The 24,146-nt window shown below is 53.4% G+C and overlaps 3 protein-coding genes across 3 annotated transcripts in view; 1 reads left to right on the top strand and 2 right to left on the bottom strand.

The window, feature by feature from the left end:
- The window catches only part of ERBB2 (erb-b2 receptor tyrosine kinase 2), a 38,603-nt gene extending 26,298 nt beyond the window's left edge, over positions 1-12,305 (top strand). Inside the window, exons 14-27 of the mRNA XM_032791296.2 lie at positions 722-812; positions 1,005-1,165; positions 1,449-1,496; positions 1,988-2,126; positions 2,621-2,743; positions 3,012-3,110; positions 3,807-3,992; positions 4,870-5,025; positions 6,346-6,421; positions 6,512-6,658; positions 7,267-7,364; positions 8,056-8,229; positions 8,622-8,895; positions 10,195-12,305. Coding sequence (XP_032647187.1) covers positions 722-812; positions 1,005-1,165; positions 1,449-1,496; positions 1,988-2,126; positions 2,621-2,743; positions 3,012-3,110; positions 3,807-3,992; positions 4,870-5,025; positions 6,346-6,421; positions 6,512-6,658; positions 7,267-7,364; positions 8,056-8,229; positions 8,622-8,895; positions 10,195-10,565 — 2,143 coding nt within the window. The 3' untranslated portion in view covers positions 10,566-12,305. The remainder of the gene's footprint in view (positions 1-721; positions 813-1,004; positions 1,166-1,448; positions 1,497-1,987; positions 2,127-2,620; positions 2,744-3,011; positions 3,111-3,806; positions 3,993-4,869; positions 5,026-6,345; positions 6,422-6,511; positions 6,659-7,266; positions 7,365-8,055; positions 8,230-8,621; positions 8,896-10,194) is intronic.
- Positions 12,306-14,470: 2,165 nt separating this feature from the next.
- On the bottom strand, positions 14,471-19,577 carry MIEN1 (migration and invasion enhancer 1). Its single transcript, XM_075059809.1, has 4 exons — positions 19,563-19,577; positions 17,459-17,621; positions 16,308-16,384; positions 14,471-15,714 (listed from the first exon to the last, which is right to left on the bottom strand). Exons 1-4 carry the CDS (start codon positions 19,575-19,577, stop codon positions 15,631-15,633), a joined length of 339 nt encoding a protein of 112 aa, XP_074915910.1. The 3' UTR covers positions 14,471-15,630.
- Positions 19,578-20,113: 536 nt separating this feature from the next.
- LOC116831365 (zinc-binding protein A33-like) lies at positions 20,114-21,262 on the bottom strand. The gene has a single exon (XM_032791275.2). The coding sequence runs from the start codon at positions 21,260-21,262 to the stop codon at positions 20,216-20,218; it is 1,047 nt and encodes a 348-aa protein (XP_032647166.1). The 3' UTR covers positions 20,114-20,215.
- Positions 21,263-24,146: the final 2,884 nt, after the last annotated feature.

The raw sequence follows: 24,146 nt of genomic DNA, 5'->3' as shown, positions 1-24,146 counted from the left end.
CTTTGGCACTGTGGCTGGATGCAATGGGGGCAGAGGATGCCACCAAGTCCCTGGGCCAGGCCCCTTTTCCTTTGGCACTGATAGCGCAGCCCTGCCTGGGTTTGGGGTGTCTCCAAGGGACCTTGAGGATAGAATGCATGGGAGGAAACTCCCTGGGTATCTCCCCTAGGGAGGATCTTGCTGATCAGGGTGGAGCAGGGCAGCAGATGGGGTGCTGGAGCTGCTGCTCACCGGCCTGTGCCTGGTGGGAGCAGGGGGCAGGTTAGGAGCCATCCCCAACCTGCTCCCCCTCCCCATCACACCCTCCCTTCGGATCGTGCAGGGTCCTGAGTGGCTGCCCGGTCCTTTACCAATGCAGGGAACAACCCTGCTGGGCACTGCCCTGATCCCAGCCCTGCCCACAATGTGGCGCCCTGGGAGCCCCTGGGAAGGAAGCGGGCCAGCTCTGGCATGGCTGGGGGAGGTCAGCCTACAGGACAGCAAGCAGAGCCTCCCCCATGAGGCACCACATTCCAGCCCTGAGTTTAGGGATCTGAAGCTGGGCCCCTGGTCGCAGAGGCAGCTGTCAGCCCTGGGGGGAAGAGGGGAAGGGGCACATCTCTGCCCTCCCACTGCTGCCTGATCCTCAGCTGGGCTGGTCCTGCCCCATCAACAGGCACCGTGGGGTGAGGGTGAAATGTGCCTTTGTGCAGCAACTGGCTCAGGCTCTTTCTCCTGGCAGGGCCGTCCGGGAACATGTCAACGGGACACGCTGCCTCTCCTGCCACCCCGAGTGCCTGCCCCAGAATGGCACGGAGACCTGCCATGGATCGGTGAGGAGCTGCCCAGGATGCCTGGAGGGTTGGCAGATCGCGTGAAAGCCCCTTTAGGATGGGGGAGGGGATCTGCATTCCCAACCAGTTTCTACTATGTCTCAAGGCTTTGGACTGACCCCGGATTCCTGGGTTCTTCATTCCCTCCCCGCCCCCAATCCCACGGTGCTCACTCTGTATCCTTCCTGGCAGGAGGCGGACCAGTGCATGGCCTGCGCCCATTACAGAGATGCCCAGTACTGCGTGGAGAGGTGCCCAAGTGGGGTGAAGGCCGATTCCTCCTTTGTGCCCATCTGGAAGTATCCGGATGAACATGGTGTCTGCCGGTTGTGCCCCACCAACTGCAGCCACTCGTGAGTACGGGCGCTGGCTGAGACGGAGCATTGCTCTTTGCTTGCAGTATTCAGCGCATCCCAAGGGCCAAGCCTGGCCTAGGAGGAGACAGCAAAGTGGGGCGAAGCAGGTGGGGATGGGCAGAGGTTTGCAGGTGGGAGAAAACTGGCATGGGGACCCATGGGACGCAGCCCAGCAGGATGCCCCACTGCTTGGCAGTGAAACCAAGGCCATGGGAGGATTTTCGATGGCACTTCTGCCTCCCGTCAAGTAACAAAGCAATGTCTCTGGGTCCTTCCCCAGGTGCACGATCCGGGATGAAGACGGCTGCCCCATGGATCAGAAGCCGAGGTACTGCATCCCCATCTGCCCAGCCCCCTCTGTGCCAACCTCCCAGGCAGGCTGCACCCTGGGCAGTAGCCAGGGTCCACCTCTCCCTGGGGGGAGCTGATGCCATCTGCGTTCTGCTCAGCATCCCTCTACCCCATATGTACCTGCATCCCCCTTGCGCTCTGCCAGGAAGCACCAGAGGGGAATCCCTTCTGCAGCTGATTGGCAGGGGACAAGGCTTGGCCAATGGGGCCAGATGCTCTGTCCCCCTCGCAGCCTTCCCAGCCTCAGGGGCTGTTCCTAGGCAGACCTTTAACCACCTGGCCACCAGGGAGTCTCGAGCCACAGCTTTGAAATGGGCCACCCGTGGGGGCTCATTTTAGGAGAAGGCCCTGGATTTTACAGTCTCCTCATGTCCCTGTCCCCCGTTCCCCCATAGAGAGCCAATCCCGCAGGTTAGACTGGCCCCTGCAGTGGAACCAGCCCATCCAACAGCCTCCCCCTTCTCCCAGCCAGGTGACGTCCATCATAGCCGGCGTGGTTGGCGCCCTCCTGGCCCTGGTCTTGATCCTGATCATCGTCGTGTGCATTAAGCGGAGGCGGCAGCAGGAGCGGAAGCATGCCATGCGGCGCCTCCTGCAGGAGACCGAGGTATGGACAGCACCACAAGCCTGAGCACCCGCCCTGCACACTCAGGCAGGCTTCCAGTGGCACTCGTGGCAGTGCCTGGTAATGAGGCAAGGCCTCCCAGGGCACCTGAGCGGCCAGAGGATCCCAGCTGAGCCAAGGGAGGCTCTGGGCAGAAGTGACTGGTGGGCAGGTTACTGCAGAGGGATGGAGGATGTTGACCACCCTGGGTGCTCCTCGTGGCCAGTGCCCAGGTTAGGCCCATGCAAAGTGTGTAGGTAATTTAGAAAGGCATACCCCACAGCCACTCCTCCTGCCATCTTCCAGTGGGGACAGCCCAGACGCTCCCCCTCCGCCCACAGGAGAGACAGCTGCCCCACCATGAGCTCTGGGGCAGAGCCTGAAGGTGCCATGCAGAGGGGTCAATCCTGGGTTCTGAGTCTCCGTGTCACCTGGGGCCTGAGGCAGCCCAGCTGGCATCCTCACTGACATAAGACCCTCCTCCCCACCCCTCACAGCTGGTGGAGCCGCTGACCCCCAGCGGGGCCCTCCCCAATCAAGCCCAGATGCGGATCCTGAAGGAGACCGAGCTGAAGAAAGTGAAAGTGTTGGGCTCCGGGGCCTTCGGCACCGTGTATAAGGTGAGGCGGAGATGGGCGGAGCGGGGGGGCAGCGGGGAACTGGGGCCAGGCTGCTGCTCTGCAGGACCTAGGAGAGGGATGGGGAGCTGGCTGAGGGTGAGGCAGCACTGAGGGAAAGGACACACTGGAAAGCGTCTCTACCCTCCCTCCCGAGTGTCTGTCCCCACGGCTGCATCTTCAGCCCTCCTCAGCACTGCCTCTGCACCGCCCATTTGAGCCCTGAGGTGTGGCCCCAGCGAGTGCCCTCACCATCCCTCCCTCCCCTCAGGGCATCTGGATCCCCGACGGCGAGAGCGTGAAGATCCCCGTGGCCATTAAAGTCTTGAGAGAGAACACGTCACCCAAGGCCAACAAGGAGATCCTGGATGTGAGTGGGAGATGGGCGCTGTGGTGGGCACACCTGCCCTGGGGGCACATGTGCCAGCACTGCACAGGTGCAGAAGGACGCTGACCCAGCCTCCCAGGCTCAGCCGTGCCCTGACCACCAGACTAGGCTTCGCTCAGTGTTACTGAGCCACTGGGTCCCTCCTAGGCTGACACGTTGGGTTTGCTCCCATCCGTGGCTGTGGGTAGCGGGTACAAACTCTCCAGCTCAGGGCACTTTCCCCACTAAGCTACCAAAGTCAGTGCCTACGCTTATTTCCCTGTGTCCATACGCCACTTCCGCCCCCAAATTGGGCCTGTGCATCCCAGCATGTCCATTTGCTGGAGAGGGATAGGCTGTTGTGTGACCCGCTGTTGCAGAATCATTACTTGTGGCAGGAGAAGCAAGGGACCCATCTCGTCCACCGTCTTTTCCTTGCAGCTCTGCTCTTTGATCTCCCTGCTGCAAGGCCCCAGACTTGGCTGCGTCATGCTGTGGAAATCGAAACCCAGCTGGCAGGTGCAGCTGGGCAGGGCCACGAGTCTCTGCCCTGTGGAACCACACATGGTTTTTCCGTGGTGCAGGGGAGTGGGAAGCCAGCTCTCGGGTCTGGGCTCCTGGCAGGAGTCTCCCCTGTGGTGCCCAAGCTGAGTCCTGCTGGGGTTGATTTTGCTCCAAGCCAGTTTCTCTCCTCCCCAGGAGGCCTATGTGATGGCAGGCGTGGGCAGCCCCTATGTCTCCCGCCTTCTAGGCATCTGCCTCACCTCCACGGTGCAGCTGGTCACCCAGCTCATGCCCTACGGCTGCCTGCTGGACTACGTGCGGGAGAACAAGGACCGCATCGGCTCCCAGGACCTGCTCAACTGGTGTGTGCAGATCGCAAAGGTAGGAAGAGCCCAGGGTTGGGCGAGGGGGTTCAGCTGCAGCTCTCCTGCCAGAGAGGCCGGGGCGACAACCAGCATCAGGCACCTTCCTGCCACCCACAAATCACAGGTTCACATGCCAGCAGGGCCAACGCAGCCGTCCCACCGGAGAGGATTCCCAGGCCCTGAGGTGCCCTCTGCTCTGCGTGGGTGTTAAAGACCCCATGGCCAGGCTTGTAAGCATGGAGCTGGGAAGGGGGTTGCCGCAGGATCCTGAGGCCAAAAATCTCTTCTTGAAATCGCAGTGTGCTGGTCGTTCACACTGCCCCTCGCTCCCCAGAGGTGGCTGTATTATCCCTGGAGGTGCATCGTTCGTCTAGCCTGTTTGGCTCTTTCAGGCTGAAAGGTGCTGCGCAAACATAGGAAGTGATCAATATCAAAACACGGCTGCTGTTTCCTACCCCACCCATGATACATGGCCACAGCAGCTGCTTCGCCAGTCCTAGGTCCACAAGAGACAGGCTGCTTCCAGCCACGGGGGTTAGTACAAGCGGAGGATGGCCAGCCATAAATGAAGGGGGAGTATTGATTAGAGCAGCAGGGTGGGCATCAGGACCTCTGTATTCTGTACCTGGCTATGCTACTGACTCACTGGATGGTCTTAGGCAAGTCTCTTTCCTGCTCTGTACCTCAGCTTCCCCATTTATAAAATGGGGCTAATGTCTATAAAGTGCTTTCAGATTTTCTGATGTGCAGAGCACTACTAATGGGGAAGGGGGGGGCGCCGGGCTGGACGAGGTGTGGCTCAAACCAGCTGGGTCCCAAGAACTCCACCATGGGGCTGAGGCACTTACAGGTCTCCATGATGGTTCCTCTCTCCCCTCTCCTCCCCCCCTCAGGGGATGAGCTACCTGGAGGACGTGCGGCTGGTGCACCGGGACCTGGCTGCTCGCAACGTCCTGGTGAAAAGCCCCAACCACGTGAAAATCACGGACTTCGGCCTGGCCCGGCTGCTGGACATTGATGAAACAGAGTACCACGCGGACGGGGGGAAGGTGAGCCAGGTGGGAGGTACCAGGGAACTGGACTGGGAGAAGCCCAGACCCCAACCCTTTACTCAGGGGAGGGGCCCAGACCCCAACCCTTTACTCAGAGACACCCTGTACCACACGTCCCCACAGCAATGGCTCGCTGGTATCATGTGGCAACCATGAGCTGCCAGCACTGGCTGGGCACATGGGGAACTGGCTGAGAGCCTCCTGCATTAACCCCATCCCATCCAAAGGGGCAGCTAACCAAACCAAGGCCATTTCAGGGCCCCCCTGGGGTGCATAGATTTGGGAGGGGCCCTCACTGTAATTTATTCCTTGGGTGCTAACGCTTGCGGCCTCTTTGCCATTCTGTGTCCCTCGAATGTGGCAGCGAGTGAGCCGAGTGGCTGTGCTGGATGAGGGGGCTGCTGACTCCATGCACTGTTCCAGCTCATTGCTGCCAGGCCTCTGAATTGCAGAAACTGACACACCCACAAGCCCTTGTAGGTCCAGCCATGTCCATCTGGACAGGCCAGGTCAGGGGTACATCTTGCAGTCAAAACCCTGGGGACATAAACCTAAATGATGTATCTGAGGCCGTTCCCCCCCACCCTTCTCGGAGAGCATCGTGCTGGAACTAGCCCGGTACACGGCTGCTCTGCGTTCAGTGGCCGTACACCAGTGGTTCTCAAACTTTTGTACTGGTGACCCCCGTCACACAGCAAGCCGCTGAGTGCGACCTTCCCCCTTGTACATTAAAAACACTTTTTTATATTTAACACCATCATAAATGCTGGAGGTGAAGCAGGGTTTGGGGTGGAGGTTGATAGCTCGCAACACCCCGTGTAATAACATGATCCCCAGTTTGAGAACCCCTGCCCTACGTGGACCTAGCAGCTCTCTGCTACCTCCCTCCTGCCATCAGGTCCTGCTGGCTGTTTTGCTGTTGAGGGCTGACAAGGCCTGTGATGGATGGCCAAGCTCTTGGCTGAGACTGGTCCAAAACCTCAAATTCTTAGCACAACATCTAAATGCAAAATATTTTAGCCCAACCCCGAAATTCCTTCGTTCCTAAATGTGGCCATGGGGCCTCACAGCAGCTGTAATTTCGGTCCCTACTGCATCTATTCTCCGCTATGCATCAGGCTCTTCCCATGATGCACCATGTTCCCTTACCCAGAGGAGAGAATGGTGCATCATGCGTGATGTAGTCTGACTAGAGAGCCTGGCCTATATCTGCAGGCAGCTCTTAGTGGCCATCCTGTTTCTCTCTGCTGCTGAACACATGACAAGGCAAGGATGAAATGAACAGGCTCAGTCTGCTCTGTGTTTTTCCGGCCCCAGGTTCCCATCAAGTGGATGGCTCTGGAGTCCATCTTGCGCAGGAGATTCACACACCAGAGCGACGTCTGGAGCTACGGTACGTTGCGTTGTCTCTGGGATCCCTAGCTGCAAGGGACGTGGGGTGAAAGTCCCATTGCTCCTGGCCCTGATGAGCCTGTCTTTCCAGGAGTGACTGTCTGGGAGCTGATGACTTTTGGTGCCAAGCCGTACGACGGGATCCCGGCCCGAGAGATCCCTGACCTCCTGGAGAAGGGAGAGCGGCTGCCCCAGCCTCCCATCTGCACCATCGATGTCTACATGATCATGGTGAAATGTACGGCGGGCCCTAACTGTCACAGGCATCCGCTAGCCACCCCCCACCATTCTCCACTTCTGGGTTGTACTGGTGGGAGGCACGTTTGGTCTTGGAGCCTCAGCAGAAGGCTCTGAAGAAAAGGCTCCAGGGTTCAGAGGATGGGGTTCCTTTTGCTACTACGCGACCAAGGCTTGAGGGTGAATTTGCTGGGTAAAGACCCTGGGGCCTAGCCTCTGAGATGGGTAATAGCCAGCTCTGTTCAACCAGTCCCAGAGGGCAGGGTGTCTTTGCAGGGCAGGCCAACGGTTGGCCTGGGGCCTGGGTGAGTGAGCTTGGCTACCTTCTGGGCACGGGGACTGGAGCTTTGCCAAATCCTAATTGGGACAGAGGGTAAACAGGCAAGATGGACCCCACCACACACAACAGAGTCCTTCAAGCCAGCCTTGGTGCTGCAGCCTCCTGGGGCCGAGGCGACGCTCAGGCATGTTCCGAGGAGAGGGTCACAAGGGCTGGGAGGCGTCTTCACCAGGCCCCTAGAACTAGTCCTTGCTCCTGTATCAGAGAGCACAGTCTCGCCTGTGGTGCACATGCCTTGGGCTCACTGGCGCCTTGCTCCCTGCCCGAAGGTTGGATGATCGACTCAGAGTGTCGCCCCAAGTTCCGGGAGCTGGTCACCGAGTTCTCCCGTATGGCAAGGGACCCACAGCGCTTTGTGGTCATCCAGGTATGTGGAAGCAGCTTAGGTCACTACACAGCTCTTGGCAGGGAGTGTGTCTGTCTCTCAGTGAGAGGCTCGGGCACCAGCCATCTCCCTCCCCACCTCTTGGTTCCCAAAATCTTTCAGTCTTTGGCCTGCTGTGGGGGCACCACTAGGGGACTCACACTCCAACCCAGCCAGTAAGTGTGCTGGCTTCACCCACCCTATTCAGCTCCTCAGCAAGTCCAGGCTTGGGGTTCTTCTCTACCAGCTGGGAAGCTAAAGTGTGGTGTAGGGCAGGGAATGACAAGCCAGGACTCCTGGGTTCTAGCTCTGACTCTGATTCACTGTGCAGCCTCTGGCGAGTCACTTTGCTGTAGCTCACGTTCCCCTTCTGTAGCCGAGGGATAACGCCGACCTACTCCCAGGGGCATGGGGAGGATGAACGTCCATCCCGTATTGGGGATCTTGTGATGGAACATGCCACAGAAGCACAAATAGTTCCAACCTTCAAGGGACGTCCTTTTGGGGCCATTAATCACCCATACACAGAGGCTGCGAGAAGGACTAGCAGCTAAAGGGCTAATTTCCCAGCAGTATCATCCTGCCCGCCCACTTGCCCTGGAGTTGTGATCCCAGCCTGGGGAGTCCTTGGTGCTTTGTAGAGCATGAGAATGAGGGTGAAATGCCCTAAACTCCCCTCCTCTGCCCGCTACAGAATGACGACATGATGGGGCCGGCCAGCCCCATAGACAGCACCTTCTACCGTGCCCTGCTGGAAGAGGAGGACATGCAGGATCTGGTGGATGCTGAGGAGTACCTGGTCCCTCACCAGGGTTTCTTCAATGCAGACCCCGCCACCAGCTACCGCAGCCGGATCCCTTCCACCAGGGTAAGTGTGGCGCACTCAACTGCGGGGCCTTCAGTTATCCATACCGCGGCGTTCCAGACCAGGCTGCCGAGCCAGCCGCTGGGCTGTGTGCGGGTGAGAATTCACAAGGTGAAAGCAAGTCAGGACTGGCTGGGAGAATGGCAGGTGCTGCAGAGGGGGGCGCTGGTGACTCAGAAACTGTCTTCCCTCCAGGCTGGCTCTGACCTCGTCCAGCCCAGTAGGTAATAAGCTGCTGTGCTGCTAATGCTGCCTTCATTCACCTGAGGGGTAAAAGCAACTCCTCTCCCTGTGGCTTGCTGGATGCCTGAATCCCAGCTTCACAGGCAGAGCTGGCTCAGGAGGAAGGTCCTCAGCAATCATTCCTCCCGCTTTGTTCTTCTCCCACTCCCTAGAGCACGACAGAGACCCAGATGGATGCGGAGGAGGCAGAGGACTCGGCCCACTACCCGTACCTGGGCCAGGCTCTCTTGGAGCAGTCGGAGGGCCCCACTCCCGACATGTTCGACAGGGACTACGTGGCGAGCAAAGCCCTTCAGAGCCCGCCTGTGCGGGAGGCCAGCACCCTCCAGCGCTACAGCGAGGACCCCACTAGCGTCTCAAGTGACAAGAACGAGGGGCTGGAATCAGAGAGTTACAGCAGCCCGGCATCCTGCAGCATAGCTCCAGGTATGGAGGTCTGGCCCAGCCCTCCACTGCAGAAACTGCCCTTTTCTGACCAGGGACTAAGCTGAGCATCAGCAGGGGAGGTGTTCTTGGGGCAAATGCACAGAACTAGGACTCAGCTGATGGAGATCTGTACCCAGCTCTGCCATCAACACACTGGGTGATCTCAGGCAAGTCCTCTGCCCCTCTCTGCCTCAGATTCCCCCTCTGAAATGAGTACTTTAAAAGTGCTATCTCCAGTATTTCCATCAGAGTAAGAGACGGCCATGTAATTATCCTCACAACCCCCTGAGAGGCACAGATGGGGAACTGAGAACTAAGTGACTTGCCCACGGTTTCAGGGCAAGGAGGGAGGTGTGGTGGAGCAGGAAATTGACCCTGTCTCCCCTATTTCTCAGGCCAGTCCCCTCAAAGGGCATAGCATTATACAGAAACACTCCTTCCTTAGGCCATGATCAGAAATTGCTTGAGGCTGGAGTATAAGAAAGCGTGACACAGGGTGGTTGTGAATTTAAAGACTGTGCCAACTGGGTGGAACCATCCAGCACTAGATAAGCTGCTCGTGCGTCCCAAAATCGGTCATGCCAACCCCACAGCCCCCACCTGCGACTCTTGCAAAGATGCCCGTGCTCGGCCCTAGAGATGCAGTGTTGGCATCGCCTACAGCTTTGCTGCTTTATAGCTTTGGAGTTAGGCCATTTCTCTGAGTTTCCAGGCTGGGCCTGGAAGGAAGGCGTTAAAACAAGCTGTTCTGCACTGGGGGAGAAAAGTGATGAAAAGGTAAAACAAAGTCAGATGAAAACCAGGGCAGAGGGATCATGAGCTTAGGAAGACTGGCAGCAAGGGAGATAGTTGAAGTATAAAATCTCACCTCCCAAACCCCTAAGGGAACCAAAATCTAAAGGGTGTGAACCTCCAGGAGGAACCGTTTAGTGTCACACAGCTGAGAGCAAAAGGATGAAATGGAGCAAGGGCAAATTCAAACTGAACAGCAGCGGAAGTTTGATCGCTCAGGAATACAGGACTTTCCAGACAATCTGAGCCATCCAGCCCCCTGTCCTGTCTAAGGGTAATGGCCACTAGAGGAAGCTGCAAAGGAAAGCAGAATAAAGCTACCCTGGTTGGGAAGCAATGCCCCCAAAGGGACATGGTGGACTGATTTCAAAGCTAGGCTTTACAAAGTACCAAGAGCAAACAGGACGGAGTTGTCCTGCATCACCCCCAGGGCTCCAAGCTGCATGGGGCATTGTGAAAGAGGCCCAGTTTCCATGATTCATTAGACGTTTTGTCTCCCATTTGTAGAGTACGTGAACCAGATGGAGGATTGCCTCTCGCCTAGCAAGCACCAAAGATCCCAGGTGTCCACGCTGGAGAAGCCAAAGGGACACATGGGAAAGAACGGGCTAATCAAGGAACCAAAGAACCCTTTCCAAGGCAGCTTTGCCAATGCTGTGGAGAATCCGGAGTACCTGACCGCACACGACCTTTCCTTGGCGAGTGCTTTCACACAGGCCTTTGACAACCCATACTACTGGAACCATGACCCTTCCAAAGTCAACCCTGCCGAACCGGACTCCACAACCAATGGCTTCACCACGACTCCAACTGCCGAGAATCCAGAGTACCTTGGCCTCACTGCGTCCATCACGCCGCCCAAGGACACATCAGATTAACGGCCGTGCCTGGTCAGCAGAGGAAGCTATTTCAGCCAAGGCAGCTTGGATATGTATCAATGTATGAATGGTAACAATTCAGTTATGCAGCGTGCGGGAGTCCTGTAATGAAGAATAGCACCAAGGCCCGTAACTATTGCTCAAAGGCAGCTCTACCAATCCTCTTAAAACTAGATCTGGTTGAAGATAGGTGATGACCTGGAAGGACGGAACAGGGCTGGTCCATGCCTCGTTCCAGCGAGCATGTAAGGACTGAGCACTGCTTTCAAACAAGCCTGTCCTTCATTTATCTATGCAACCGGATTCATTTTGACAAATACTTTGGTGTCTATGGAAAACATGGGACCTACAGGGTCTCTTCCATCTCCACCTTCTCTGTGCAGGGACTGTCAGACCCCTCCACTTCAACATGCCAACCACTGGGCCACTTGGCATAAAAAAGCCAGAGCCGGGACAATGGTGGGGTTGAAATTCAAGGGCTTTAATCAGAGTGATTCTGACTAACTGGCAAAATGTGAAACAAAGCCTACAAGGGTGCCAAACCACTAGCATCTCTTCTCCTTGCTCTGTCATTAAGAGGAAGGGTAGGGGACAGGCCTTCATTCACCTGGGGTACCGATAAAGCTGGATGTGCATTCACAGCCTGAAGGGGGTTACCAGTAATGTTTTTTTAAGACACTCATGGAAAAGCTTTAACAGACAGAGTTGAAAAGTGTTGGAGGATCGGCGCTGACTGCAACGGTGAGCAGCCCTTCCCTGCCCTTAAACAATTCAGAGCTGCTCATGCCGACAGAACTAGGGTGAAGCATGCAGCAGGCACTGTCGTTCAGAGCCTTCTCTGTAATAAGTAGTCAAGAGCAGCAAGGGAGGAGGTCTCACCAGACCACTATTAGCACAGGTACTAGCCAAGGACAGGACAGCTCAGCTGTCCAATTCAGCACCCATTCTGGAGAACAAGATGGGAACGAGAGACAAGGAACGGAGATCAGGGTACTGGTCCATTCCCATTGTGTCCAGCAGCTACAACCACCTCCTTAACAGACCTTCATTCCAACTGTCCATGGAGCTGGGAACCAGGCCTCTGTCCGAGCTCTGTGAAACCAGTAGGGGGTGGAGACAGGTATTGCTTTGCCACCATACAACCTCTCACACCATGAGATCACCCACTGAGCTGGTAACCCTTGTTTGACTTCCTGTTGTAAGACAATGAACTAAGACAGGATCACAGCCTGTTCCCACGGGAGTGGCACTGTCTACATAAATGAGATGGCTTCCTCATCACTCTACCTGGAGTATTTACTTTTTTTTCTTTTTTTTTAAATCAGCACTCATTGCCCCTCCAAATTATTCAAGAGGGCCACATATTACACTAAATAGCAATAACCCACTTCCAAAAGTGGCTTGGGTCTTCCAGTGTGGTAATCACGCAGAGAGACTTCTGTAAAAGCCTCAATCTCTCCCTATATCTGTTTAGGTTTACACTGGTGTGTCATGCAGTGCCCTAGATAACATTCAAACCCTCCACATGTGCCTCAGCTGAAACCTTCCCAGACCTACATGTGCAAGAGAGAAGTTTGCTCTTACAAAATTTCCCAGGGGGATGAGTTGACTTGTGATACATCCCCAGATCCTGTTTAAAAATGTTCGTTGTATGTGTTGTACGAGGTGACAGATGGATTGTTTTTAATCACCTGTATCAAAACTATTTGTATATTTGATTGTACATTGTTTTTCTACTCTTAGTCTGCAGTGTTTTTCCGCCCTGAGTGCACATCCCCTTTTCTACTCTGAGCCAGATGTGTTTGCTGTTTACTTTCTATCAGCAACTGTTAGAAGTAGGAATATTGAGCATTCAGCATCCACAGAAGATAGTAACACTTAGCACTGCAGTTGCACCCTCCTGTGCAGGAGAGCAAAGGGATGTAACCATGTTACCTACCCCTCAGGGCTGCGATCTAGCTTAAGTCATTTGTTATATAGGCTGGAAAACTGAGGCAGACACATGGCAAAGCCCTACTGCCAAGGCCTACTTTAACATCTGTTTGATGTTAAACGATGATTACGATGAGGAATTCAATTCAGTTTAGCCATCTGATGGGGAGAAAGGAGATCTGAAGCCTCCAGTCCCTGCCAGTCTTCATTCAGAGATGACTAATGTCTCCTACTAAGAGGGCAGATTCACCTGCATTACCTGAAAAGACCTCCACCTTTCTGACTCACCGCTGGGAAAAGTGAAAGTAACCAACAGCATTTCTCAACCCAGAATCTTTCAATGAATGGTTTGATTAGAATCGGCCAACTGCTTAGTTTAACCTCGATTATAAACTCCTCAAGACTAATGAGGTGCTCAGATATCATGCTGGAGAACACAGTAGAACAACAAAGATAGAACAGAAATGTCTACTCTCTGAGCCAGCATTTCTGAGCCTGATAGCAAGTCAAACTACTTCCCATCCTCATTAAGATGGAAAACATACCAAAAGGGGAGAGTACAGTCATTTTTTTCTGGTCACTAAAGCAGAATCTGAGAACACACACTGACCAATTTGCTGAACTAGGAATCCTATCCAGGTCTCCAGCCAAGTTATCTGAGGGAGACAGTCTCAGATTTCCTTGCCAGTGTTGTTTTCACTAGAGAGAAAGAGGATTTTGTGATACATGGCCCATTGTGTCAGCTCTGTCTTCTGTATATTCCAGCAGCCATTATGCTTTGAGCCAAGGAGCTTGCTAGCTGTGAGACATTAATACAGCTGAGCTGTTCACCTATCATAGAATATCAGGGTTGGAAGGGACCTCAGGAGTCATCTAGTCCAACCCCCTCCTCAAAGCAGGACCAATCCCCAGATAGATTTTTACCCCAGTTCCCTAAATGGCTCCCTCAAGGATTGAACTCACAACCCTAGGTTTAGCAGGCCAATGCTCAAACCACTGAGCTATCCCTCCCGCCCTATCTTTTAACTCATTTGCTTTTTCAGGGAACCCATACTGGCCTTGAAATACTCAGAGCCCAACCTTCCTGTGTAGGCACAATTTTTAAACACTAATTTAGGGCTGGTCTACACTAGAAAATTTGCTTGGTTTAACAACATCGTTCAGGGACGTTAAGCCGACCCAAGTCTCTGTGTAGACAGTGTTGCTTCCTCTCGGAGAGCTGGATTACCTAAAACGATGGGACAACCTCTCCATCAGCGTAGGTAGCGTCTACGCTGAAGCACTCAAGTGTACGCTGTTACAGTGTGGACAAGGCCTAATCCTTCCACCCACAAGGAAAATCTCTGAGTATCTACTGCAAAAACAGCACATTTGTACGTTGAGATAGCAAACAATGTAAAATTCTAGTGGAGACAAAGGCATAGGGAGTTTTTACCTGCATGGAGCTAGACCAGGTCAACCCCAGGGGGTACTGGAATTGACTTCGTCTAGCTGCATGCAGGTAAAAAGCTACCTATGCTTTTTGTCTCCACTAGGATTTTACATCATTCACTATCTCAATGCACACACACACACTTTTTTTTGGCAGTGAAGACAGGTTTTTGTTTTTTTTGTTTACAAAGAGAGAACCTGAGGCAAAAGACCAATGGGCTCCCTTGAATGCAGATACACAGATGAAACGCAGAAGTGCTATTATTCATCTAGCACAAGGCAGCCACAAGCGCAAATAGAACTGTTTTCTCTGAACAACAGGTACGTACCTTTCTAATCAAATGGGTTGCAACCCACAAACGACACATTGTGCCACCCAGAGTTCTAGGTGACTGAAATCCATAAACAATATTCACCCTGAGTGCTACTGTAACCACAGCTAGAGTTTCAAAGCTTTCATAGCCCAGTGCACAGTATCCCTATCTTATAACACAGTGATAATCTCCCCGGTCATTTATACTCCCCGACAAAGTAAAAAGGAACAAGATTTTACTGTGATTTTATTTACTACTGGCTTTTTTTTTTTAAATACACAGTCTATAATAAATAGAATCACCCGCCTCTTAAAGCATAAATTAGACACTAGGTAGCCAGAATTTCATTGGCACTGCCAGGTTCTTATCTTTAACACCAGCATTCTCTTAAGTCACTTAGCACTTTATCCTTTAGCTCATTCACCCCCTTGGCATTCAGTGTCAAAGGGCAAAGTCATGACAATGGAAAGTGAAAATTGGGTGTTAAAACAGGAGAAATGGGGTGGGGTGGAGGGGGAAGTTTTCTGCAGGGAGCAGATGGGCAATTAGAAGACAGTCACTAATTATGGTTCTCACAGGAGGAGAGAAAATAAGAAAGGGATTTTACTATCCAAAAACTGATGTCTAATTGATCCTGCTTTAGCACTGGGTTAAACAGTGACAAGGGTTGTGACAAGGGTTTTTTTTAAATGATTAACAATAGTATTTAGCATTTAAGAACAATTCAGTTCTTCTCTAAAACCTTCTGATCCAAATCACCAGGTCTTCATAACAACTGTGGTCAGTTCTCTGCCCCAAAACACTGACTCTCTCATTTCCATATTACCACAGTGCTAAGCAAAACAAGCAGAGCTTTCTCAGAGCACTTAGAACTCACTCCTGGTCTCTGGCTGACTCCACTCAACCTACCAGGATTTTAAGGGAGGCTGGCAGCAAGCCAATTAATTGCCCGTGTATGTGCTACAGCAATAGGAGAAATGGGGACATTTATAGAGAGGAAGAGGGGTAGAAAATGATGGAGTGGGGCCGCTCTCCTCCTCGGGGCTTGGGTGACTGTCTGGGGTTAGATGGCATGCACAAAGTAGTTCCAAAGTTTAGTCATTCCTACCCAACAGCAACATGTAGTAAGCTCTCAGCTAACCCATCCCCGGTCCCAAGTCACCTGATGTGATGCCATTCCCACAAGCCTCTTTGTACAGCCATGTTAGCAATTCAAGTTACCTTGATGTCTCTTCCACACATGATGCTGCCTGGCCATAGAGTAAGACAATTAAGCCAAAAGGCAGAGAGGAGCAAAGCAGCAAGGTAATGGGATTTCAGAGTGGATGGGCAGAGTTGAAGGTGATCAGAACATAAGACCCGTAGTGACGAGGAGGGTGCTGTCGGGGCTACAGGATGACACAGGGGGGACGACTGTTGGTGATTTTTTCTAGAGGTTCCCCATTTCTGGCTCTTCTTATTGCTTCAATGAGCTAGAGAACAAGAGACAGAATGGAAAGGCATTAAACCCTCCATCAAAGATTCTCCCATAGGCCTCTAATGGAGAAGATTAACAGCCCTCTCCACACGCATGAGCCAAGATTACAGAAGCGTCTACTGATCTTGTGGGCTCAGCCTGAAACAGTTTCAAGGGCCGGACTTTCAGAAGTGTGACACACCCCCTTTCTGAAAAATCAAGATACCTTAAAAGGTGTCTCAAGCCAGGCATCCAAAATCACTACTCGTTTTTGAAAACATTGGCCAAAGTTTCTAAGTTAAGTAATATTAGAAGCAGGCAACAGTTTGTGGTTTAAGCTGCACTAAAGCAGAGTTCAGGATGGTGTATGAATTCTTGTTACAGGCAGCAGGGTTCTGATCATAACATGCCCTTCAGTTTGAAACATGCCTTGATACACTATGAGGAGAGTAGCAAAGCCCTAGGATGATGAAATGCCTTTGAAAAGCATGTCACTTCCAAAAATAGAAAGTTTCTCGGTCAGAAGGGGGTTGTTGTAAACAGGAGTGTCCCTATAGGCACATTCCACACAGGCTGATGCAAGGGTCAGGCTGGGATCTGGATACTTACATCCTTCTCATAAGGAAAGCCACCATTTTCTAGTTTGGAGAAGACAAGCTGCCCATTGATTTCAATTTCAAAGGTACCTTAAAAACAATAAAAACAACCGAGCTGTAACAATCCACAGACACTTCCAAAGTACACTGATCAGTCCCACAGGATCACTTGCTCAATGCTGAAGATCAGGGCATTCAGTCAGCTTAAGCATACAGACAGCAAACTAGGAAAAACGTATCTAACTGAAGCTATGTTATAAGCCTATGCTAGGCCTGTCTTAAAATACATGCTTTTAACCCAAAGATCTCAAAGAACTGCATAAAATATCCTACACCTCACCACGAGGTCAGGAACTATTATCCTCGCTTTACAGAAGAGGAAAGCAAGCCACATGACTTGACCCTGGTCACCCAAAAGGCACAACATTCAAATACAGAACCTAGGAGTCCTGCTGTACTAGATTACACAGCTTCAAATTTGCAGTGAAGGATCAGTTTCTGTGTACAATAATATCCCAACATCCTCATCCAACTGAACCAACCTGAATAATGTTAAGTATCCTCTCCCTCATTAAGATTACCGCCCACATCACTTGGTCTGAGGCAGTGACCTTATCAGACACCATGTGCTAAGCAGGGACAGACTGGGTCGTACGCATGTGTGGTGCAGAGTCCTTTGTGATAAGACAGGACAGGTCTGTAGTGTAACAAACACAAAGGTGATTCTTTATATGCACAGAGCTGTGTACTGCCCAGGGTCCTAGAAGATGCAGATTCCAGTGGGTCACTGGTGAACGGGCATTCCACAGCCATGAATCTCAATCAAAAAGCCCTGACCCAGGCTCCTGGCAGTTTCAAACTGAGATCCAGCACTTGCTGCAATCCTGTTGACTCCTATATGCTCAGCTGGCTGCAGAAAGAGGCAGTTCTTGTGGTTAGCAGGTCCTGGCCCAATGAGTTACATATCCCATAGGAAAACCAAATATATGGGACCAAAGCTGTCTCCTCTCTTCTCAGACTTACTTTTAACCCCTTTCACCCTTGAATTATTTGCCAATACACACGATATGTCACCTAGGTGGCCTTTAGAGGACAAAGCTTTGAGGCTGCAAGGTTGGCATAGTAGCACCTAAGTAGTTATGAAAGTTTGGTGGAAAATCCTACCTTTCCCCCCGAGCCTGGATTCAATTTCTATATCTGGGTACTCTTCTTTCACTGCACTTGCCAATTCCAGGTACGTGGACTCAAACCCACAGGGCTCGCTGATAAGAAAGGGAAAAAAACAGATGGTTGAAAAAGGCACACACAGGGTAAAGCTTTGGAGATGCTACTGGAGATGCTGAGAGACTAACATGCGAGAAGACGGATTTCAGTGCCATTACTATGCAGGACAGAGATCTGGTGGGAGCTTAATTGTAGAGCAACACACAGAGAGGTTGGAATGGATATGGGGCATCCCTCCAAAGACCATCACCCCATCATATTCCCACTGCACCCTACATCCCCCTATGCATCCATTACACTACAGTCGCCTCTGTGAACTGCCAATAACTCCCATCTGCCTAATTTAGCCCACCACTAAACACTCCCTCACCACATTCCCTCCATGACAAGATCCCCCCTGCAGCCCACACAACCCTCACTGCTCCCAACAGCCACCCTAAAGCCCCCACAGCCCCCACTCTTCCCAACAGCCCCCCTAGAGCCCCCACAGCCCCCACTCTTCCCAACAGCCCCCCTAGAGCCCTCAACAGCCCCCCTAGAGCCCTCAACAGCCCCCACTCTTCCCAACAGCCCCCCTAGAGCCCCCCCAGCGGCCCTGAGCCCCCACAGGCCCCTCTCATTCCAAACAGCCCGTCGAGCCCCACAGCCCCCACTCTCCAACAGCCCCTAGAGCCCCCCAGCCCCATCTCCACACAGCCCCTAAGCGCCTTGGAGCCCCCACTCTTCTTTCTCTTATCCAACACCCCACCGCAGCCTCCTGGCGCCCACACGAAACCCCCACGGCTCCCAACCCCTAATCCGACCCCACGCCAGAGCCACACAAAGGAATCCGCTGGCCCCCACACCCGGGCCGGCTGGGGCAGGCCCGGGCTCCTCACCAAATCCCAGCGATGGGGACCCGGCGGGCGCGCCGGCTCCGACCCTTAGCTCTCGCGGCCCCTACAGCACGGCCCCGACTCCTCTCCGCTCGCTGCTTTCGGGTTCCGATCACGTGCAGGGAGCTTCCGGATCCGCCGCCTGCGCTCTTAGCGACCTGGAGCGAGGCGGAACTGCAGCGCCGCGGGGGCTCGCCCCCCAACGGGGCAGCCCGTCCCCAGCCCCCAGAGGGCCCAGGATTGATCCCCCCACCCAGGGGCGCCCCCCATAGGGACCGACCCCCCCTCCCACCTAGGCACATCTGTCTCTTGTTTGTTTTGGGGAGACCCCCCCAGCTCCCCGAACCCCCAGAACAGGGGCTGGATTTGTTTCCAGTCTCTCAAATCCCAGCCCGCTGCCCACCCACGTGTTGCGCCAGATCCAGGTGTCACGTGTCCAGCCGGTGCCATGGGACACTGACGTTTTCCACCAAACGGGAGGGTGACCCGGGGTCCAGTTTCCCACCCGAGCGCCTGGTCGAAAAAGGACCTTGACGGCTCCGCTCAGCACCGTCGACCGGGCCGTTAAAAATCCGGAAACCAACCAATGGGAGCTGGGGGGGCTCCCTCAGCCCTACCCCCCAGCCTGGAGTCCCCTCCTGCACCCCAAACCCCTCATCCCCAGCCCCACCCCAGAGCCTGCACCCCCAGCCAGAGCCCTCACCCCCTTCCGCACCCCAACTCCCTGCTCCAGCCTGGAACCCCCTCCAACACCCTGAACCCCTCATTTCTGGCACCACCTCAGAGCCCGCCCCCAACTTAGAGCCCTCACTCCCTCCTGCACCCCAACCCCCTACCCCAGCCCACTGAAAGTGAGTGAGGGTGGGGGACAGCGAGCCACTAAGGGAGGGGAGAATGTAGTGAGTGAGGGGCAGGGCCTCCGGGAAGAGGCAGTGAAGGGGACAAGGCCTTGGGGAAGGGGTGGGGCTAGGGTGTTCAGTTTTGTGCAATTAGAAATTTGTTAACCCTACCAAATTGTCCCGTCTTTCCAAGAACCATTTTTTCCATGACAAACTTTCACCCACTTGTAGCCCCTCTGGTTGGGACGTGCACTGGAGTGAGTGCATCCACTTCAGGACATCCATTTGAATTTCCCTAATGCATACAAGCCCCAGGAAATATTTTGCTACCTCCAGCAATAACATTAGCCCGGCCACTAGTTGCCATTTTACAGTATTTGGGGGTTTTTCTTCAAGCCCCAGCTCCTAGAGTCAACTGATACTGCGAGAATCTCTGCTTTCAGTTTAAAAAAAAAAAAAAGAGGATGTTTCTAGCCCCTGTGGCTGTGGAGGGCAGCTAAACATGGCCCCTAAAGGCCACGCTGCTGGATACTGCCACAAGCTTATTTGTCACATCAGGGCAGAGATTGGGGGCAGGGGGCTATGGGACATCACTGCAGACGACACAGAAGCTACACAAGGAAATCCAGGGATCCTACTTGTGCCCCAAACCCCACACAAATTAAACACTCCCAGATGTCACAGAGCTGCACTTAGTTTATTTCTCCTCTTTCCTTTCAGTGATTTGACACCTTCACTTCAGAGTTCACTTCTCAGCCAATCCAGACCCCACCATTTGCTTAGGGAACCAGGGTGGCAGAGGTCTCTATGCCAGCAGGGCCGCCGAGAGCGGGTTTGGGCCCCCCGGCAAGGGCGGACTGGCTAAACAGGGACGACGAAGCCGGGGAAGCCGGGCCCCCTTCCGGACTGCTGGGCCCCAGCAATTTGTACCGGCTTCCCCCCACTCTCATCGGCCCTGTATGCCAGCTCTCCCTCTCCCTGCTCTAATTGCACACCCGGAGAGGCTCATAGTCCTGCTCAGCCAGCACCAGGCCGGGGCAGAAGAAAGGGTGCAACGGCTCCTGGAAGTTGCCCCTGAGGGTGCAAATCTCTGCCATGCACTCGGCGTCATAAAACCCAACCCTGCCGCTCTCATAGTCCAGGCAAATGCCCACCTTTGTGGGGCTGGAATCCAGGGTCAGGAGGGCTGGGGGTGAGGACAGGGCATAGTAACGGTTGCCTGGTATCTTCCGAAGGGCCCAGTATCCATTTTCAGGGTTGAGATCTTCTGTTGCCTTGCGGTTGACCCAGTGGCTGGCTACCCCAATCACCCAGTTGGTTTTGCCCCCAACGCTCACCTCCCAGTAGTGCCTGCCTGAGCGGAAATCCTGAGAGCAGAGGACATAAAGACATGGCTCAAAGCGCTGGGGGCTCTCCAGGACAGCTTGGGCACCAGGTCCCAGTTTTGCCGATTTCAGGTCTTCGGAGAGCTGCAGATGCGAATGGGCTGTCTTAGGGTCCAGGGTGAGGCGCTCCAGTACAGACCGCATCACATACCCCAGCATCCTTCTACAAACCACGTATGTCAGAGAAGGGCTGGAGAGGACCGTGGGCCTGTAGTGTCTCAGTTCCTTGCTGTGCCTGGTCAGCTCTTCCTTTAGATGATCCACCTGGCTATCAGCCATAGCCATTAGGTACCCATCATGGTCCTCCACCTCACTCAGGTAATCTATTAGCTCCAGAACACAAGCTTCCTTCTTGGTGATGTCCGTCACCCTGTCCTCCAGGCTGTTGAGTACCTGCTTCTCTTCTTGGCCAATCTTGGCCATCACAGATTGCTCCTCAGCATACAGGAAGCTGTGCATCTTCCGGAAGTCCTCCATCACTTTCTCCTGAAGGGACTGCAGGCCACTCTGAGTTGCCTGGATCTTTTTCTTGTAGGAGCAACGGAGCTTTTCCACACCTTCCTGAGCCTCCAGGAAGTTACAGACCACGTCTTCCATTTCTTTGCCACCACTCTGCTCCACTGGGTGCCTCTGAGGAGCCTCCATGGCAGAGCCACTACCCTCCTTCCCTTCCCTCTGCTGCTTCAGCTGTACTGTTGGGAATTTAGCGGTGGTATTTCCCTGCAGCTGGATCTGACAGCACTCCAGCAGGGTTGCACTTACTCAAGGCAACAGCTGTCCGCGCTGCACAGGAAGCAACGTACTGCAAAGCCCAGCCCCACTGGCACTAGGACAAGTCCTGGTTACCAGTTCTTCTCTGCAAAGAGCTTAAGTTTCAGTTTCCCTGAATGCAGTGGAAGGTGCCCAGCCAGGTGCTCATTGCTTGTGAAATCTGCTGGTGTTTGCCAAAGGCTGGAAACCTCTCCTTATCTACAGTACAAAGTCTGCTGTGGAGTAAAGGCTGAGTTTGAAATGCCCATTAGACCTTCCATCTGAGCACATTTGGATTCTCTTACTGTGACATTCTATACCATGGAGACGCGCCCTATAACCCCCATATTCCTCATTTATATGTAATTGTGATCTTGGATATAAAGCAGGCCATGTGAGGTATCAGGGGAAAGATTATGATCTGCTGAAACCTATTGTTCCATTGTATGTATATCATCAGTTCATATGAGATTATGAGAATGTCCTGCATGGTTGTCACTAAAATATGCTGTGGGTTTGAGGGGTGCCCAGATACTAGCACTCCAGAGACAGTGACGAGGGAGATGACCAACACCCGGGCGGGTGCTGAACAGAAATCACCAGCCACTGTCCAGCAAGGGAGCTACAATGCAATGACTCACCTGCATAAGGCCACATCAGTGGAATTCCTCAACCTTGCCTGGCCCACAAGCCATGCCCACAAAACATGCCCGGACTTGTGTTCTCCAGGCACATGAACTAAGATCATAAAACAGAACACAGTGGCACTGGCCACATGCTGGGCCTTTCTCCTGCCCCCCCACCTATGCTGCAAGCCACAAAGACACTGTGAAGACTGAAGACTCCAACAGAGGAGACAAGCCCAGGTTTAAGGGACAAACCTGTATATTAAGGACTGCGATATCCAGTGGGTGAGAAAAACGGCTTCATCTAGATGTTGCCCAGTTTAATAGGGTTGAGAGTTTAGACTGCGTGCTTATATTTTATTTATTTTGGTAACTAACTCTGACTTTTTGCCTATCACATATAATCACTTAAAATCTACCTTTTTTTTCCCCTGGCAATAAACTTATTTTACGATTTATCTTTATCGGTGAGTTTGTATGAAGTGTGTGGTAAAACTGCCCAGGTTTTGCGAAGGCGGGTGTATATCCACTTTCCATTGATGAAGTGGTGAACCAATAAATAAATTTGCACTGCTCGTCTTGAGCAGTGCAGGAGGTATATTCCTGAGATACAAGGCTGGGAGCTGGGGGGATGTGGCTGGTCCCTTTCTCTGTGTGTTTCATGAGTGGCTCTGGGTGCATTCATGCAATCTAGCAGGGTGCTGGGTCTCCACATGCGGCTGTGCTGAGTGATCCCAGCGCCTGGAAGGGTTTGCTGCTGGTCACTAGCAAAGCATTGTGAAGGACAGCCCAGGCTGGAGAGTTAAGGGAGCATAGAGGTCCCATGGTCTCAGGCTGCACCCCGGGGATCCCCATCAAACTCACCTCTGTCTCATCCTAATGCCTCCTGTTCTGTGGGTACGTGACATCTCCACAGCAAGGCAGCATCGAGGCCAAATTTATTTTGCACTAAACAGTTCTGCTGGGTGTGGGACGAAGCTGCCTCAAGTAGTAATTGCGCACAGTGCAAAAGGCGGAAGGTAAGGAGGAATCCAGCTAAATTTTTAAAACCAGCGGCCAGGGGCGGATTCTTTAAGCCACAGGCTGCCTCAGCTGGCCTGCTGTTTCCTTCTGGAGTAGGTGAAATTGTGATCAGTTACAACAGGCTGAAGATACCCTGCTCTGGGCAGGTTGTCTGTTATCAGGGGCGGCTCTAGACATTTTGCCGCCCCAAGCACGGAGGGTCTGCTGGTCCCATGGCTTCGGTGGACCTCCCGCAGGCACGCCTGTGGGAGGTCCACTGAAGCTGCGGGACCAGCGGACCCTCCGCAGGCAAGCTGCAGAAGGCACCCTGCCTGCCGCCCTAGTGGCAACCGGCAAAGCACCCCCCGTGGCTTGCCGCCCCAGGCACGCGCTTGGATTGCTGGTGCCTGGAGCTGCCCCTGTCCGTTATACAGGGTGCGGAGATGGTGACACCGTCCATAGGTGCATAGATCTGAAAGCCAGAAGAGACCTTTTGATCATCTCATCTGACCCTTGCATAAGAGAGGCCAGAGAATCTCACCCAGTTACCCCTAAACTGAGCCCAGTCATTTGGCTAAACATCTTCCAGAAAGGCAGCCAGTGTGGAATTGGAAGCGCCATGGGATACAGAATCCACCCCTCTCTGGCCCTGCAGATTGGTAAATCTGTGGTGGCACCTGGAGTTGCAGATCCAGCTCTGAGATTATAAAGACAGAGGAGAGAAAACAGCACATCAGTGGCCTTGGCGCTTTGCACTGGGGGGGTAGCAGAGCTTGTCAGGGACAGGGCTGGTGGTGCAGCAGCTGAAAGCCATTGAACAAAACCCTAACCCTTGTACACGGCAGGAGCCCCCATATTCGGTTGCTACTCTTACATCTGTACCCCAGCCTTCCCCATGCTCCCAGGCCCAGACCCCAGATTTTACACCTCACTTGAGCCGGTGGAGGGATGGGAGGTGTCAAAGGAGGCCTTGCCCCAGGGCCGTAGCAACAAAGAACGTGGCCCCCTCCGAACATATGTCCGGGGCCCCTTACCGAAAAAGTCAACGGCATATTTCGATGACTTTGCCGCGTCTGAGATCACAAGATTCCAAGTGTGAGCTCCACATGGTACATACAAGGCACGGTCATTTATTTCTAGCATGCGGGCTT

The sequence above is a fragment of the Chelonoidis abingdonii genome, chromosome 21 (genome assembly GCF_003597395.2).
Source record: "Chelonoidis abingdonii isolate Lonesome George chromosome 21, CheloAbing_2.0, whole genome shotgun sequence".
Lineage (NCBI taxonomy): Eukaryota > Metazoa > Chordata > Testudines > Testudinidae > Chelonoidis > Chelonoidis abingdonii.
Note: the sequence above shows the minus strand (reverse complement) of the source record. Positions and strands in the feature narration are given on the sequence as shown.

Excerpts from the sequence above, each read along its gene's own strand:
- MIEN1 (XM_075059809.1), bottom strand. Across the intron at positions 16,385-17,458 it reads ATCCAGGCTCGGGGGGAAAG|GTACCTTTGAAATTGAAATC; the intron begins GTAGGATTTTCC and ends ATTGTTTTTAAG. Across the intron at positions 15,715-16,307 it reads GCTTTCCTTATGAGAAGGAT|CTCATTGAAGCAATAAGAAG; the intron begins GTAAGTATCCAG and ends CTTGTTCTCTAG.
- LOC116831365 (XM_032791275.2), bottom strand. The coding sequence starts at position 21,262 with ATGGAGGCTCCTCAGAGGCACCCAGTGGAGCAGAGTGGTGGCAAAGAA.